General features: G+C 38.9%; 1 protein-coding gene across 1 annotated transcript in view; it reads left to right on the forward strand.

Annotated features, from left to right (window-relative positions):
* The first annotated feature begins 255 nt into the window (after positions 1 to 255).
* The window catches only part of LOC145978588 (sodium/potassium/calcium exchanger 3-like), a 93,322-nt gene continuing 73,741 nt past the window's right edge, over positions 256 to 19,836 (forward strand). The window contains exon 1 of the mRNA XM_083111297.1: positions 256 to 691. Within this exon, the coding sequence (XP_082967423.1) occupies positions 676 to 691 (16 nt within the window). The 5' untranslated portion in view covers positions 256 to 675. The remainder of the gene's footprint in view (positions 692 to 19,836) is intronic.

Here is a 19,836-nt window from a genome sequence, read left to right on the forward strand (position 1 = left end):
TAAACTTTGAAAAAAAAAACACGTTAAACAATCGTTATCTACCGCATTCTTGTCAATTCTTGGATTTAACTTTCTTGTCCCACATCGTTGACTTCCTTGAATAAGATCGACACCTGTTATTATTTGTTTATTTTCGATATCTGCTTTATCAGTGCTTTCGGAATGTTGTCGTTACTGATCCCTCCCCCTCCTCAAAAGCCAATATAAAAATGGAAAATTCTGTTCCAGAAACAGTCTTGCCTGCAGCAGCGCCATCTAAGCGTGCCCACCGAACTAATCCCCGAGTGACGTCACGTATCTGCGGCAGCCTTTTGTTGTTGGAAGTGGATCGCAGAAGCTTGCTCGAAGGAACAACTCACGTGACGTTTTTTACGTAATACGACCTCGTTCAGGGACGCGAGCGCCTGTTGCTCCCACAGCATCGTGGTCTCCGGTTCGATTCTCAGTGCTTCCGTTCGGCCTTGAGTGACGTAGCGAGTGGGTGGAGTGGTGCGGAGTCGTTTTCGTGGCTCGTCTTGGGCCAGTGCTTGGGTGTTCTCTCGCCTGCGTGTGTGCAAGATCCGATCGTTGAAGCCTATGACGTAGAGGACAGGAAGCTTCAATCTGGCGTCTGTTGAGATGGAATGACGGATCTTCTGCCTGTCAGTTAAATGCCCGTGGATACGTCTTAACAACATGTGCTTACACGAATGTGAGTAAAGTTACACACCACTATTTCTCATATCACATTAGTATTTCACTTGTTTCTGTGCCATATCCAAATTTGTTTGAAAAGGTTCCTTTCATTTTTAGTTCCCTTTGTAGTCAGAGAGGCTAACATGGATGTGACCTACAGTTCAAACCATATTCGCCTTCCAGAATCGTAGCGCTGTGGGGTACATTGCACAAGGACCGGATTTCACTTTAAAATGTAGGCCCTGTCTTCGTGGCTTAGTGGTAACGTCGTTGCCTTGTAATCAAGAAGTTAAGGGTTCGGATCGCACTTTAAACTGTAGGCCCAGTCCCGATTATCCTACCTGTGCATTAAAGTGGACTTTAAAAAAACTCAAACTGTAAGTCCAGTTATCATTAGCATATCGTGAGTTCGACAAATTTGATTATGCAATGCTTCTCCATCGGGATCGAACTCGGGATACCTTGTTTTCAAGGGGACCGTGTTACCACCATGGCATTGAGGAGGTCCTTGTGCCGTACCGTAAATATGCCAATTGGGAGACCTTCTTGCATTTTTAAAACTTTTCCTTTTGCTTTGCTTTTGTGCCATCTTTGGCTAATAGATTACATGATATTAATCTTGGAAAGGAAACCCAATCCCACGACAGGATAGAAACGTAAAATGTTCCATAGCGAGATCGTACGATAACCATTTAATGCGCTCGATTGCTTGGTTTGGTTTTTTACTTCGGGTTTTCTGCCACTTTTGACTATGAGAATGAGTGGTGGTATTATGAAACTTGACTTGTGAAGGGAAACTCTCAAACAACACCCATGCTAGGATTCGAACCCAGGATCCCTGTCATTGTAGCGCACTGTGCTAAACACTTCGCTACAGAGGGCGGATCGACGAGGTCGGCAACGGAGGAGGCTGCGTGGGGAGAGGTTCTTAACTCCCCACCCACCAACCATTTCCAAAAAGTGTGATTGATTAAGAAAAACAGTGAATTGGTTCTAAATCCCATAAAGGTATCAGATTTATAGTGAATTAATTTGTACAATTTCCCCTCCCCCCACTTTTCTGCCTCTCTACACCAATGAGGAGGGACACTCACAGTAGCGTAACTAATACTCTCTGCGCCAACCCCCCCCCCCCGCAAGTTTGTTGTTATTTTTTTCTTGAAAATATTGATTTTCTAAAATATTCTTTTACGCCTCCATTTATATTAGGTATATACAAATATGAAAATACATACATGTAATCTGAATCATTCTCAAAACTGATACGAAAAGTTAAGAGAACACAGACTGAAAAAAATATACACTATAATTGCACATGAAAATACACTGTTACTAAAAAAATTACTATATTGATAAATGCCCATTACCAGGTCTTCTGCGTTTTTTGTTGGAAGTAAATTCTTGTTAGTTTGGTCAAGTCCAGTTTTGGAGCGATTTTACAATACCGGGAATTTCTCCATTTTGTTTGAAATTCGGCACACTCGCTAATTTTGGCCCCCTGATCACGAATCTGCAGTTATTAATTCGCGCTCACCCGTGGAAATAGCAAAATAATCGAAAATAAGTGCTTATTTCTACACCCTCGATTTCGGACTTTTTTTTGTTTTTTGTGAACATTATGTGATCCTAATTGTAAAGAACATAGATCTGGAGCGCGGAAAGAACTATCTAGCAATGTATAGCCGACTGAAGTTCAGATATTGCCGCTTGAAATTTTTGAGTCCAAATTTCCCACCTTTCCGGGCTTCGCCCCTGGGGTAATTGACCTACCGCCCCAACCGCTACCGCAGCCCCGCCTTAGCTACGCGACGCTACGCTCCGGCTAACCGCCTTTCACTATAGAGTCCCTTTTAAAGGCATGTTAGAAATTGGCCGGATTCACCTGCCCCCAAACAAGCACCAAATTTCAACTGCACATTCATGATTACCAGACCAAAATTAGTAAGTACACCGAATTTCAAACCAATGCGGATATTTCAGTTATTCTAATTAACGTAACCTATCCTTACCGTCAATGAATCGTGGAACAAACATTTAATCCACACTATTGAAGACGCCATTTTCTCTCATGCAAGTGAACGCTCCATGCAATTGATATAACTATTCGTACAACACTCTAAGAACCGCACCTTTGCCAAACTTACCTCTATTCGAAAAGGCATTCCACAACATCTTCTCCCTCCACACTGTCATCGTCACTATCGCCATTTATTCTCAGAGCTTGTTGGATTCTACAAAATTCCAGCAAGTTAAAAAAATTCCAAAGTCCGGTCCGTTCGTAATTCAAGGCACCTTTTCATAAACATGTATTTGGCAAGATAACCAGAGTAAAAAAATTTCTTGGTTCCAAATGCATTCAATGTTACTTTCGCTTTCCTCCATGTGGACTCTATAGTGTTCGTGTGCGCTCCAGTAGCTTCATGGACGAAGTTGATGCTGTGATTAACCTGTAGGTGTTGGTAACCCTCATTCTGTAGCTGGTCGTACGCTTTCCAACAGTCCGAAATTATGGTTGTTCCGGGCAAAATCCAGTCCTTAATAACTGATATTAAAGTTTCTGAGTCTCTTTTTTACTACAGGCACCAAAAAACATCGCCCACTTCTTCTTTCCACGCCTCCGAATACCCATTGTCCTTCCACTCGATGTCCACGATGGTATTTTCTTCCGAACTTCGATTCATGGATTTCTACAATCTTTCCCACACCTCCAATCTTTTGACGTTCTTTATAAAAGTAAGCTCTACCACCTCCCTACAGAACGATACTCAATCAACACCTGTTTTCTCAGATATATCTGCCTCCTCACATACGATATTCAAGGCACAATTTGCAATCCATAGCCTTACGCAAATGCATATTTGCAACAAAGTCAACTTCGACCTTGCGGAAAAACTTCCTTTTCGTATCGAAACAGAGTAATTGCAGGGCTTCAATTTCTTCTTACTGCACTTAACCTTCGTGCTGCACTTCCATCTGTATTTACCAATTGTGGTATTGTCTTTGTATAATTGTAGAACGTGGCCCCTTGGACACTTGTTACTCCCTTCTTTCGGTAGAACACCAAAATCCATTAATTTCTTTATCAACCCACATCCATCATCTTCCGTACTCCATTTCAATAATTGCACCACATTAACACCACCGGTGTTAATTCCACATAATTCAGGAATTTCTATACGTGAGCGCGAAATTTTAACTTCAGATTCGTGATTAGGAGGCCCATATTAGTAAGTATCCGAAATTTCAAACAAATTGGAGAAATTCCCTGTATTGTTAAATTATACCATTCGCGGATGTTCTACATGTTTTCTCTTTTGATACGTCTTCATATTCCTCCCAGAAATTAGTAGCGGATTCCACTGTCAGTCGGTGGGGCTTAAAAAGATGAAGCTTCTTGGATTTGTTTCATACTTTGAAATCTGTTATTTACGTGAGTTACTAGAATATCTAAAGCACGGTACAAAATCTTTACCTTAAGCAATCCAGTTGGCCGAGAAAGCAAACTCATTTTCTTGCCTGTAGTCTACCCTTTTGCGACGTCATCATTGACTTGTACTATTCAAGTAATGGAGGTTTTATTTTAATCAGATAATCCATTTTCTACTTTTCTTTTCTAGTGATTAACATTTTCTGTCTGCAGTTCTACAGTTATATTTCTATTATGCAAATATAATATGTTTGATCAAAAACGTATTGTAACGCCGAAAGGAAATCTTTTGTGAACTATCTGTCTTGCTAAATTCATCAATCTTACTGCGTCCTGTAAGGTCGTGCGCCCGCGGTGCGTGGGAGGTGTTAGTTACGCCACTGGATACTCTTAAAGATTGCAGCAACTTCAAAAGTGGTCGTTAGATTACACCAGCACTTGTAGCGTCATAAAAGCTAACTTGGTCTAGTACCTTATTTACGTCATGTAATGTAAGCTGACACGAAATTAATCAGACTACTGTAATATAATGACCATATAGTTTCTTATTTTACTAACATCATAGTTATCTCTAGGAATATAGCTTTACGACGAAGCTCTGACAAGCCGCTTTTGATTGGGTGAGCGTGGCGAGGGGCGCTCGTTTCAAACTCGTGTTTTTTCAGCAACCTCCGTGAACATAACGTCTCAAAAGCTGCTCGCGCTTTAACTGTAGGTCCACTCCCAATTAACCTATTTTCTTACAAGGAGTGCCCCTTTGTTTTGTCCACATATTTGACAAATGCAAATCCGAGCGTGTTGACCAAAACTCATGATGTCATCGCAGACCGTTCCGTCGCCAAAAGGAAACTACACGTAGAGAATATAAAATACATTTGTTTTACGTCCGCTTTACGGACAGAAAGGCTAATCGGGAATGGACCTACAGTTTAAAGTGGAATCCGAACCACGACGTGCCTCCACCGGATATCGAAACCAGGGCCAGTTGATTACAAGGCGTCGACGTTATCACCACTCAAGTTCAAATATAAACCAGATTCTCTGGAATTCTTTTATTTTTCTGTGTTGAAAATTTAAAAGTCAAAAGTGCTATGGTGGTAGGAGCTATTTCCCCCCATCTCTTCGCCCCACCAAAATGTGAATTTTCTTAAAATATCTAAGTTGATTCAATCGATTCGGTTTGATCTTGCTATTTAGCGTCGCTTTTCTTCAAATTTGTTCAAATCGCGACGATGAGAATGGCGATTCTGATGAGGGGACACTCACAAGGAACACTCATGTCGAGAGCGAGATTAAAACCGAGAGCCCTTACGTCGTAGCGCGGTACTAATCACTTCGCCACGGAGGGCGGGTTCGAGTACATTAAAATTGTAGTGCGTGTGTGTTTATATACAGATTTTTGAAATCGGTACCACATTTGAATTAAGTCTGCATTTCCACTTTTCCTATGAAAATGCAGCACGTGATTTCAAATTACTATATGAACGTGAAAAATAGCAAAATATTAAACAATTTATGTTCGTGAGCCATTTCTTTCGGTTTTATGTAAAATTTTAATATTACCGCTAAAGAGTAATTAAAAGGGAAACAAAAGTTTCGTGAATTTGGTCCACCAGATCTAGATGCTTCTTACTAAAGTTGGCAATGATAGTTGCGACTCAAACTAGCCCAAGAGCAAATAACGTTACATAATGCTTACGGGCTTAATGGAAGAAGACCATATCCTCAAATAACGCAACAACAACTCGCTAAAATCGTGAACGTCATAAATACATTGAAACTCGGTGGACGTGAATCACTTGTATTTCAGAAAGGCTTTCACTGCACAGAAAAGTCCATTGGGTCGCTACAAAGGGCGGCAGGAATAACAACGCCTCAGACTCATCGGAAACGAAAAGTCAAATAGGGTAGAAACTAACATTCAATAATAAGACAACACGAAGCAGTATGCAGTGTGCGTATACGCAGAGGCAATGTTAGCTATGCAATCAACGTGACTTAACGATGGGCCTTGATCCTTGAAGTGAAATAGTGATATCGTGCGGTTTAGTTCTTATGAACAGTTTCCTACTATGTTAAGGCCCTGCCCATTTTTTTGATAACACCATTAATCCTAGTTTCCATAACAACCAAAAATCCAATATGTTTACCAAGGCATAATGTATTTTTTTCTGTTTTAAAACATAAACAAAAAGACAAAATACATTTTTCTATTTGAAGGGGTCGGGAGTAAAACATGGTAAGTGACATTTTGGTCATTTTGGAGTTACAATGTGCGTCGTGTAGTCCATCGTAAATGGAGTCGAATCGTACTTGAAGTGTTTCGTTTCGTCAACAGATGACAGAGCTAGACGTGTTGGAAATTATGCTATCTACCAGTTGTTTCATGTAAAGTATGGTAAGTAGCAAAGATGGTGGCGAAACGGCTGTTACTGAATTGCAACGTGTCTCAGAAAGTTCGCGAGTATTGAGGCAACAGCAAAGATGAGAACGAGTTAGAAAGTGTATATGATTCCCATAATGACCCGGAATATGTACCACCGACTAAGAATGAAAAGAATGAAAAGAATGAAGAGGTTTCCAATCAAAAAATTCGACTAAAACTGTGCATGGCCAAGTACATTCTATTTCATGTAAAACGTGGTATCTATTGTACCGTGCGTCCATTTCGATCTTCAGCCGAGAGATCGGGAGAAGCGTGGCGGGCGGCGCTGACGGAGATGCCGACATTTGCGGCCTGTGATGCCCGCTTATTTTTATGTACATATGCAGACATTTATATAAATATTGTAAAACGAGCACTAACCTGTGTTATAAGAGTACGGTTTTAATTTTAGTAGCTTAGTGGCTGTATGTGCTGATGATTTTGACACGCCCACCTCTTGTGAAACACGGCGTAGAGGTTTGTTTGGAGATCGTTCTAACGCTGCACCAATATCATCGAGTTTTGCTTCGGTTATAATCCGTCGTTTTTGCTTAGGTGTTTTAAAATTTAACGATCCAGTTTCTCGTAATGTAAGGACAAGATGTCTAACCGTATCTCTGTGTGGAGTTGAAACGCCTTGGAATTTCTGTACAAATTGCCTACACACGTCTCGACACGAGTCTGTTTTCACGTACGTGTCATACATAAAAAATCTTTGTTCAAACGTGAACCTTGCGGCTGGCATTCCACAACACACATACACACTGCAATAACACAAACAAGTAACTGCAATTAACCAAGAATAACACTCTTGCGCACAGTACGAAATTAACACGCTCTTGGTTTACATTGCTCGCCACTATATTCACAGCTCTGTCTTCATCTAGTCGCGAAGGAACAAAAAAAACTCGAGCTCGGAGATTTCGGATTGCAAGGAAGCCACGAACTCCATTCACTTTTAACGGTTTCGTCTGCAGCGTAATCTTGATACAGTGTTGCACTCGAAACCTCCAAACGATTCCCATCGCCACAAAACTCTTTCAAGCATATAAACTTAAGCAGGACGTTACTGGTCAAAACTATGATTAAAATGCTTTATTATCTGTGGCTCTTAACATCGTTTCTATAGCGTATTTATTTGTGTATATATAAGCAGAACTTGGATGAATTACAGAAGAACTTTTGTGTGTTATAACACAGGTTAGTGCTCGTTTTGCAATATTTATATAAATGTCTGCATATGTCCATAAAAATAAGCGGGCATTACAGGCCGCAAATGTCGGCATCTCCGTCAGCGCCGCCCGCCACACTTCTCCCGATCCCTCGGCTGAAGATCGAAATGGACGCACTGTTTACATGCAGCAGTGCTCATAATGGCAGTTTAGAATTAAATTTTACTCTCGTACCTGGATGAGAACTTTGATCTAGTAGAGAAGCACATACTTTTCTTCTCCTAGATATAAATAACTGTAGTCACAGAAATTCGTTTGATTCTTAATTGGGTATACACATTTAAGGCTGCTTTAAGATACCATGCCTTGCAAGCAACGTCAAAAATGTATTACACTTAAGGAATATGTAATTTGATCTGAATCATATCAATTATTTGGAAGAGTTTAGTTTTTTATGAAATATTTCTTTCATAAATCTGTAATGCGCATTTTAAAAGTTGTAATATTTTTATAATATTTTTATATTTTTAACGTATTTGTAATTTAATTAACTTTCGTATTTATGATATGTGTGACTTTGATGAAAGCAAATTATTTCATTGTTGATATTACAAATATGTCTTCTTCTTGGTTCGAAAGTATAACTATTTTAATCCAAAAGAGCTAAATATCAGTGAAAACTGCCGGCCTTCGTGGCGGAGTGGTTAGCACATCGCGCAGCGACGACAGGGATCCCGGGTTTGAATCCTGCCTTGGGCTTGGGCATGGACGTTTGTGATGTCTATTCATCAATTCCATCATATCATCACTTATCCCCATCTTCGAAAATTAGCAAAAAGTAACACAAGAAGCGAACTAAAATAAATCATATCAGTGAATACTATTAAGAACTTTAATCCCGTGTACATTTGAAATCATTATTTACAAACAAGTCAAATTAAAGAAAAATACAACAGAAAGTTACAAGGTCATGATTGTGTCTTCTTTGATTTGCTTTATTTTACTTCGCGTCTTGTGTCACTTTTGGCTTACTTGCGAAGATGGAGATGAATGATGATATGATAAAATTGATGAATAAGCACTCAGAAACATCAATGTCCAGGCCAGGACTCGGACCCGGGACCCCTGGCTTCCTAGCGCGATTTCCTAACCACTCCGCCGCGGGGCCCGGTAATTGTTATCTTGAAGATAGAGATTTAAACTAGGGATGGCCTATTGGAAAAATAAATATTTTTCTACTTTCGAAAATTAATTTTTTCGATTTTCGAAAATTAAATTTTTCGATTTCTAGTTTTTCGGTTTTTTGGAAAAAAAATAGTTTTTCGTTTCTTTGTTTTTCGAAAGAAAATACGAGTTTTAAAAAAATCGTTTTTAGTTTTTCGAAAAATATTTCGTATTTCAAAAAACATATCGTTCTTCTTCAAAAAATTCGAAAAACTAAATACTATTTTTTTTCGAAAAACGAAAAACTATATTTTTTCGAAAAACGATTTTTTTTCCAAAGAGATTTTTTTTGAAATACGAAATTTTCTTCGAAAAAATTCTTTCCGTTTTTCGCTTTTTTGTTTTTCGATTTTTTTTTCGTACTTCCACTTTTCATTTTCGCAAAAAAGAGACCATCCCTATTTTATGTATAGATTGCTTATTGAATTCACAAAAATCTAATATTGCCATTGTATGCAATTTGGATAGTCTACGTAACACAGCTTTGTATCAACAGAGGCTTGTGAATCGCACTCTGCTTGGCATGCTGAGGTAATAAATAGAGGCTCTCTCTCTCTCTCTCTCTCTCTGTGTGTGTGAAGTAAATATGTGAAGCTGAAAACCGCTCATGTATAAACATTTCTTTACGAATTTTGATCTCCATATAGATATAAGGAATTTGTTTTTAATCACAAGCATTCAGAACTTATTTTTTAAAATACTAACGTAATAAAACTATGAAATTTACTTTTCTAATGTTGTTCATTTCAGTCATAGACCTAGGAAAGCAAAACCTTGTTACAACAAGTAGCTTAGGTTATTGTTTATTTAATAAAATATTTATTATTAAGGGCTTTTATTTTTGTGTTACAAATTGTTATGTTGCTATAAAAAGTCTGTCAAAATATTATTATTGAACTGATATCACAAGTTAGCTTGAATAAATCTGTATCTGTTCACTCATTTTGATATCATTGCATCTAAACCATGGTAACTACAATAATTCCTTGAACAACCCTCAAACAAATCGCATATAGCACCACCGGAAAAAATAATTCGGATGAGATATCATTTTTGTATGATAGTAAACATAATAGTGATTCATATTTGCTGTAAATAATTTAGAAATTTATTTTAATTTGTAATTCAGATTTTTTTGAAACCTCCAACTTTCAATATCTCGAAATCTGCATTTTGTCACTTACCATGATTTACACACGAGCTCTTCATTTGGTACAGAGTCTGAAGAATAATACCTTGCTAGAAGGTTGAAACGCAATGTTTAGTTTGTTTTAAAACAAAATAAATTCTGCCTTGGTGAGCATATTGGAATTTTTGGTCATTTTTTTAGTATCTGTCCCGATTCATTTGAACGTAAAACGTGACGCCAAAATACCTCTCCTTGTGACGACTTCTTGGCATAGCATTACTGCAACAATACATATTCTCTACTATTACTATCAACGATATTGGGTAGAAATTATTTTACATTTTAATGTCAACAATGTGCCATATTCCAATTTTCTGAAAATATTGGAGTTTCGTGTCTGTTTACTTGGAAATGATGGCCCACTGAACGAGTGTTTTCGTACATGAATGGTTTGTGAACAAGTGACGAGAACTCTCTTTCGGTACAGTCTAAAAAGCTATGTTGATTAATAAGGTGAACTGATCACACGTGTGTATACTTTTACAAGATGTTATTTGAAAAGAATGATGTTCTGTAGAAGATCCATTCATTGGCAAAATATCAATGAATGACTTCTGATTGTAAAGGACTGCTAGGTTGGAGTGCGATGCATATCACTATATTATGTAAGTTATTTAAACAGGATTTATTTATTTAATTCGGAAACATATGAAAAATTTCCCGTTTTGTTGTTTTAAAAATCCCCACAAAAACTTCGTAATAGTAGATCGGAATGTTTCATGCGTGATTTCCAAAGTTTTTGTGGAGTTCGCACTGTGCTTGACAGCTTGAAACGATTTTCCCTCACAATGCATGTTTGTTGTGTTCGCTCTTCGTATCCGCAAAGCCTCATATTAATAAATGCATAAAGTTTTCTTTAAAATTAGAAAGGTATTTACGAATAAAATTGTTTAGATTGTGGCGTATATTTCAAAAGTAATGACCTTCTTGTAATGGTTGAGAACCACTGTTGATGCGGTTAAGAAAATGATGAAATTTTCCGTTGTAAATTAATATCTAATGTAGTTTCAGTTTGTTATGTTTCTTGTTTTCAAACCATCTTTTCAAAAGTATTGCAAAATTTAGCGAAACTATTTTATTTAAGTTAAGCCTAGATTTATGTCCAAATTTGTTATTATGGTGAACATGACGTGAAAGTTACAATATAAAATGAAGATAATGAACATTGAAATGCTGACCAAGGCAAACTTTTATAGTATAAAAATATACAACTTTTCCCTGTTAGCGGGTGGAAACGTTACGTTTTTATGTATATTTTTATACTTTAAAAGTTTGCCTTGGACAGCATTTCAATGTTTTATTAACATGGAAACAAGGCTTAACAGAGTTACCATTGAAGGTAATGGTTAAGCTAGACCTGTTTCACCCTCCTGATTGGTAAAAGTTCGCTCTGGAAGGTGCACGATTGAAGAGTTGACCTTTTCGACCTTTCCCTCAGGATCGTCTCCAACAATAGCAGAACTCGAAAAATTTCGCACGGAAAAGTGTGTTTACACGCCATTATGCAATCGCCATAACAACCGCGTCCGCCTTGTAGACTTCCGATCGGTTCCCAAGGCTTGACGTCACGTTGCCGGAATCTTTTGTCGTTCGGAAGCAATTTCTGCGGAAAGCACAAATAACACGGAGATTCCAATCGAGATTGTGTTAGGCGAGCCTTCAATCTCCTGTGCATCGACGTTGCGAGCCAAACACTCGTTGCGTAATTGAGTCGGAAGGTCGTGGGACAGTTTTTCCGTCGCGATGGCTTCTGACTATATTTTCTCAAGCTTTGACAATCACGTAATTGCGTCCTTGGGCATTTTGCGGCTGGTCAACATCTCTGATCTATTGACGTCACTCGGAGACATTAAACCATTCTTGCGGCGTCCAATAGATGACAATGATGAAGTCGTGATTCTAGGCGTCTACCACGCGGCTTCAGGATGACTACCGCACTAAAACTTAGTCGTTCTTTGTTTATCAAGAACTATGATGGATGCGTCAGTACTGAGGCTATTGTCCCTTTACCTAATTCGAGGGACAGAAACCCCCAGAGGAAACACACAGCGAAACACACAGAATTACGATGCGAATCAAGTTTTTTGCTGGGGGGAGGGGGAGTGCCCACTCTTGTGCCGTATTTATGATTTTATTTCGGGAAATAGTATTTTGGGGGGATGCAAATTTGTATATAATACCAGTTAGTAAACACTGCGGTGGTCTAGTCGGTAAGGCGTCTGACTAAGACGAGAGGGACCCAGATTCGATTCCCTGGGTGGGTGATCTAAGGTGGGAATTTTTCATGCCTTATCCTCGCATAAAGACGCTCCAGGGCTCACCCAGCCTGAAATCAATGGGTACCTGGGGTCAACCCTGGTGGGTAAAGGCGGCCGGATAGTGGTGCTGATCACATCACCTTCACAAAATGGCCGAGATTGAGAATGTGTGGGACCCTACACCCACGTCCCCTAAATGTTGAGTTGGTGTTTAAGTCCACTTTATGCACAGTAAGGCTAATTGGGACTGGACCTACAGTTTAAAGTGGGATCCGAACCACTATGTGCCTCCACCGGGTATCGAACCCGGGACACCTTACATCCCCTAAATGTTCCTCCATGGCGCGGTGCAATATGCACGAGGAACTTTACCTTTACCAGTCCATAAACTAAACTATTGCCTGGAGATTCTAAGTACCTTTAGTACCTAAGTTAGGTCATTAAATCTTATGCAGTACATACACGTATTTACATTCTACGAAAACCCAAACTAGTAGACAAAAACAGATATCGCACTATAACATTGGAAACTTGACCAAATTTCTGTTACGAACCTATCTACAAGTTTCTTCTCAACTTTAATACACGTAAAATATGATCGCTATGCCATGAAAGCTTAAAGAAGAAAACAGCTTGCAGTTGGCTCGGTGAGTTGCTCAGTTACAGAATTTTGTCCTATTTGAATGAACAAGGCTGCACACTATTCAATGCGGAAGTCTTCGATGAATGGACCATTATTGAACACTAAAAATTTTTCAATTGTGGGTATCATATAATTAAGAAGTGATATACTACATACTTTAAATTCACTATTCTTTAAGGAGGATAAAAACATCCCTGGCTGGGGGGGGGGGAGAATTGACGAGGATAATTTTTTTGTGCGGTGTATATCCCTGGAACCTCCCCTTCGCGCTTTAATTCCCATACTGCACAGGGCAATGTATTAATAGAAGATACAAGGTCATATTAAGGTTTCTATTTTGAGTTTTAAGTGTACTTTATGCTAAGGGAGACCAATCGGGGCTGGATCTACAGTTTAAAGTGGAATCAGAACCACTATGCGCCTCCACCCGTTATCGAACTCGGGACCGTTTGGTTACAAAGCAGGGACGGCGTCAGGGGTGGGCGCGGATGGGCAACTGCCCCTCCAAAAATTCCCCTGCAACTCCATTGCCCACCCAAACAAGTTCGTAAAAAATATGCTCTACGAAAGTATTAAATTAATAAGTGTATTCTTGTTTTTACTTCATGCATATGTCTCTTTGTGAATGTTGTTGATACTTTAAATGTTTACAAATTATCATTTTGTAATAACAATGGTTCTTTCCTTTGTTGCTCAAACACTTTACTGAGTTAGGCTACGAAAATCACAGAAAATGTCCTCATGCTCAAAAACCTTTCAAATGAAACGTATTTTCCTTTTAACTTTCTAATTTTATTCCACGCTCTAAAAACTTCAAAATTGTGAATCAGTCAACACTCATGACTATACCTTAGTGCAACCTATCTCGACAGTGACGTCTGCTGGGACCGCACTGCAACTTTATGTATCACTCCGCGCCAAGCATGAAAAATTTTCTCCGTCACATTTGCGTCTGAGTCCGCAGAGAAAGCACGTAGGAGGAGCGGAACGTTCTTGTGTGCAGCTGATCTTCATTATGAGAAATCTGAATGCTTGTGGCTAACTAAATACGAACACGAAAAGATAAAGAAATTACAAAGTTAAAAATATATTTGTGCTGAGAAAATAACGTACTTTTAATGTTTTGAAAACATGTAGTAAACGAAGTACTGACATAAAGTAAACATTGATTTTACGAGCCTCTCAAGAAAGCCACTCTTGATGTAATTTTTTCTCGAAGCATTGTTTGGTACGCGGATTATCCATGACAATTACGCTATTTGGTTGCAGTTTGGGTAGTATGTTGACGAACCACGTCTCAAAGCGCTATCTCAACGTCTTTTCTCGAACGAAACAACAAACAAATACTTTCAACAAAACAATCTTCGCTTCCTACATACACAACAACGAACCTTCCATTTTTTGCCTGGCCTGAACTCTGAGCCTAGATGGAAAGCATACCAATGTGACAGGCACGTATCTAGAAATACATTTCGGGGGGGGGTCCGACCAAGTGTCTCAATAATAATAATAATAATAATATAATTAGAATAATTATATTGAATTAAAGTAATATTAATTGAATATATAAATTAATTAATATTGTATTTTTGTTATTACATGAATAGGTAAAAATAGTAAAAGAATAGATATATAACATCTATTCATTATGTAATTTACGTGTAGTTAAGATCCTCAAAATTTGTGTAAAGCAACAACCCTGGCAACTAAATTTATGTCAAATAGACATAGAATTGAATAACAAAAAAGTACTTAGATCATATTGTAATAGGCAAAAATAATTGTACTGGAGTTGTTGTTTTAGGTCCACTTTATGCACTGATAGACTAATCTGGACTGGACCTACAGTTTAAAGTGGGATCCGAACCACTATGTGCCTCCATCAGGTATCGAACCCAGGATCCCTGATTACAAGGCGACGACGCTATCACTGCGCCATCGGGGAGGCTAAAAAAAGTTTTACTGTGATCGCTTTTAATTGCCTATTGGAATTGACGAAAAGTAAACTTGGTGATTAATATTTCTTGCATATTATCATACGTAGTACTGTGTATTATTTCTTTGGAAGCCGTATGAGCCAAATTCCTTGCCTTTCATTAAGTTCAGCGGGGTATAACCATCGATTGTACAACAAAGGGTAAACAATTACATTTTGAATATCTAAAATTAATACTTGCTAAGTCTTTCGGAAGGTGGGGGTCTGAATGCCATGGATCACCTAAATACATGCTTGCAATGTGAAACAACTGTTGTGCTCTCCCAAGCTTTGTTTACAGAATGGCCGTGTCATGTAATGAAAATTTTTCTATGACAACAATCCGATATCGCTTTATTGGCGCAGATATTATTGAAACCAAGCAACAATGTTATCTAAGAACGCTTCTTTATCTTAATACAAACCCAGGTCGTACAAAATACGCCTCATTGTTGATGTGCTTATGGATCAGGATCTCAATCAATTGCGGCAGCCACTTTTCCCACTGTTGGAAATTTAGCTTTCTCATTGCCCCTAAACGTTTTTGTGACAATTGAAATCGGCGTTTCATCACAAGTACGTCGCAAATACGAATACGTTTACACCCCCCTCCATATGACTATTCAAGGTTTTTCCCTTTACAATGCGATTTAAAGTAACACGCAAGCGAAACTCTTGCCCGGATCTCGCTGGCTGAGGACATGTGAAAACCAGCAAAGATAGACTCGCCCCTAACCTCACTTCGACCTGCAAACACCTCCGATATTCGGGTCAACGAACCCACGCATAATTTCTTTAGCTTTGACTTGCAGCAAAACAATAATACCGGATACTCTTCATTTCAACAGGTTTTTCAGAATCTAACAACTTCAATATATTTCTATGTACTGTATACGATGCAACCTGCTTCAAGTAAGGAACTATATTTTTGTGCTAAAGTCTCGCGAGCTTTTCGTTCGAAGGCGCGTTGCCAACCCGTATTCATTATCGGAATCCAAATCAGTCTCGTACAGTTTATTATCTTTATGTATCGTGCTCCTTTTAATGGTTATTTATTATACGTTATTATATTCTGCAAGAATCCTCGCATTGTAACATTTTTAAATTCCTTCCATTCTATCTTAATCTAATGAATTTTATTCCCTGGGTTTTCTTTTTTCCGAGTGCAGACAGTGAAAGTACGAACGCTGTAGGTTTACAATGCTGTTACGACGTCACTGTCAAGATAGGTTGCACCCGAGTATAGAAGCAGTGCAATATTAGAGCCAAAGAGCTGAGTAATCTGTAGTCACTGCGCAGATTTCCTAAGAGGTGACAGAAACAAATCATTAACAAGCTAACAAAGAGAGCTAGATACCCGTGCACTTATGATTCTGGTTGTCATAACACTACGAAACTAGAGGTTTCACGTTCGAACCCTGGGCAACGTATATATATATATATATATATATATATATATATATATATATATATATATATATCATTGTGTGTATCCCATAAATTTCATCATCATTCTAACTTATCGAAGTAAAATAAACCACACCAATTAAAATCAATCATTTGGTGTAGAAATTAATACTCAAATCCATACTTTAGAATTGATTGCAAAGATAAGATGAAAAGTATTGTACGTTCTCGTTATGTAGAGCCCACTATCACGATTCTTAAGATAGAAACTCACTACCACGATCTTCCATTGATTAAGCAGTCTGAAGTTGATAGAGACAAGGAAGACGTGGAAGCTTGCGACTGGTTCACGAATTTTTTAGTCTATTTGTAAACGTGCGTGCACGTTTGGTCTTTGGAGACTGTCATTTTGATATCCTCCTCCCTTTGGAGAGACTGTACTTTGCAGACTCTGCCCCTTTTGAACACTGTCCTTTGGAAACTCTGTCGTCTGGAGACCTTGTCTGTCTTTTGCACACTCTGTACTTAGGTCACTCTGTCTTTGGAGGCTTGGTCCTTTTGATACCATATCTGCTATTTGCAGACCCTGCCCTTTGGAGACCTTGTTCTTCGGATACCCTGTCTTTTGGAGACTTTGTTTTTCGATTTCCCGACTGTCCTTTGAGACTGTCTTTGGATACCCTGCCTGTCCATTGGAGCCTCTATCCAATGGAAACACTGCCCGTGTTTCGGAGACTGTCCTTTGGAGACTTTGTCCATTTGATACGCTACCTGCGCTTTGCAGACCCTGCTCCTTGGAGACGTAGTTCTCTGGATTCCTTGACAGTCCTGTTGACACTCTTTGAATAACCTTCCTGTCCTTTGGATACCCTGCCTGTCCCTTGGATAACTTCCCTGTCCATTGGAAAGCCTAACTGTCCTTTAGTGACTGTTCCTTGGAGACACTCCTTGTTTCCACTGCCCATTGGAAACACTCTCGTTTGGAGACCCTGCCTGTCCTTTAGAGAATTTGCCCTTGAAAACTATGCCTGTCCTTTGGAGAGATTTTCCTATTGATACCCTGCATGCCCTTAGGAGACCCGCCCTATGGATGCCTCCCTGTATTTTGTGAGATCCTGTCCTTTGAAGAAACTGTCATTTCTAAACTCTGCCTGTGAATTGCAGACTTGACGTTTGCAGATTCTGTCCTTTAGAGACTATTACCAGCTTCTAACTGTAGAACCATTATTTTATTTACATTAAGAGATATTCTTCCTTAAAGGAGGACAAGGGAAATAAGTAAAATTCGTCCAAAAACAAAGAAATTAACAGAAATAAGGTAGTGGAAGAGCAGCAATAAAATGGATTTAGATTTAAAACTTAGGAATTCTAGGTTTTTCAAATATCTCATAAGGGCGAAATTAATATAATATCCTCTTTCACTTTGTTTGACGGGATTTAGAGAACCATAAGCAGTACGAATAAATAATATAAACCTCAAACGACATTCAGTAACGGACTTAACCATAAAGAAAATTACAGAAACCAAAATACACAATTGAATCTTTACATTGTATTTTATGTATTTACATTCCAGTTCCTTTTATTTAACCTACATTATTATATCTTTATTTCAATTTAGCAACCACTTTTAATATTCATGTGTGGCAAAGGACCCAGCTTAAACCAGAACAATAGTGCTGTGATTAAGACGCTGTCCTCTGGAGAAACTATTATATGGGGAACCTGACTGTCATTTGGAGACTTTTTCCCTTGGAGACCTTGCCTGTCCTTTGGAGACTTTTTCCCTTGGAGACCTTGCCTGTCCTTTGGAGACTTTGACCATTTAGACCATTACTGTCATTTGGAAGTCTAGCAATAAAATGCATTAAGATTTAAGACATAGAATTGCTAGGTTTTTAAAAAATCTCAAAAGGGTGAAATTAATATGAGGTGGTCTTACGCTTCTCTTGACGGACTTTAGACAACATAAGTTGTATGAATAAATAATATAAACCCCAAATGACATTCAGTAACGGACGTAACCATAAAAAAATACAGAAACCAAATTACACAATTGAATCTCTTCATTCTCTTTATGTATTTAAATTGCAGTTCCTTTCATTAAACCTACAGTATTTTCTCTATATTTCAATTTAGCAACTACCTTTTAATATTCATGTGTAGCAAAGAACCGGGTTTAAACAGAACAAGTGCGCTGAGATTATAAGTTATGGTTATAAGACGCTGTCCTCTGGAGAGGCTGTCATTTGGAGACTTGGCCCTTTGGAGACCCTGCCTGTCCATAAAAATACTTTTCTTTGGAGACCCTGCATGTCATTTGGAGACTTTGTCCTTTGGAGACCATGCATGTTATTTGGAGACATCGCCTTTTGGAGACCCTACCTGTCATTTGGAGACCCTGTCAGTCATTTGGAGACTGTCTTTTGGAGACCTTGTATGTCATTTGGAGACTTTGTCCTTTGGAGACCCTGCCTGTCATTTGGAGATTCTATCTTTTGGAAATCCTGCCATTCCATTTGAGGAATTTGTCCTTTGGAGACTCTGCCTATTCCTTCTAGTCTTTGTCCTTACGTGACCGTGCTTGTCCATTGCAGATTTTGTCCTTTAGAAACTCTGCCTGTTCTTGGAAAGTTTGTCCTTTAGACACCTAGCTTTTCCTTTGGAGTCTTTGTCCTTTAGAGATTCTACCTGTCATTTATAGACCTTGTCCTTTGGACACCCTGCCTGGCCTGGTCTTTGGAAAGTTTGTCTTTTAAAGACCTTGCTTGTCCTTTAGAAACTTTGTCCTTTGGAGACCATGCATGTCCTTTGAGACTGTCATTTGGACACTTTGTCCTTTGGAGACCATGCATGTTATTTGGAGACTTTGTCCTTTAGAGACCCTGCCTGTCATTTGGAGACGTTGTTTTTTGAGACCATGCCTGCCAATAGAGACTTTGTCCTTTTGAGACCCTGCCTCTCATTTGGAGATCTTTTCCTTTGGAGACCACGCATATCCCTTGGAGACTTTATCCTTTGGAGATCCCTGGCTATCCTTTGGAGACTTTATCCTTTGGAGATACCTGTCTATCCTTTGGAGACTTTGTCCTTTGGAGATCCCTGCCTATCCTTTGGAGACTTTGTCCTTTGGAGATCCCTTCCTACTTTTTGGAGACTTTCTTCTTTGGAGATCCCTTCCTATTTTTTGGAGACTTTCTTCTTTGGAGATCCCTTCCTATTTTTTGGAGACTTTCTTCTTTGGAGATCCCTGCCTACTTTTTGGAGACTTTCTACTTTGGAGATTCCTGCCTACTTTTTGGAGACTTTGTCCTTTGGAGATCCCTGCCTACTTTTTGGAGACTTTGTCCTTTGGAGATCCCTGCCTACTTTTTGGAGACTTTGTCCTTTGGAGATCCCTGCCTATCCTTTGGAGACTTTGTCCTTTGGAGATCCCTGCCT

The sequence above is a fragment of the Lepisma saccharinum genome, chromosome 25, assembly GCF_977018435.1.
Source record: "Lepisma saccharinum chromosome 25, izLepSacc3.1, whole genome shotgun sequence".
NCBI classification, from domain to species: Eukaryota; Metazoa; Arthropoda; class Insecta; order Zygentoma; family Lepismatidae; genus Lepisma; species Lepisma saccharinum.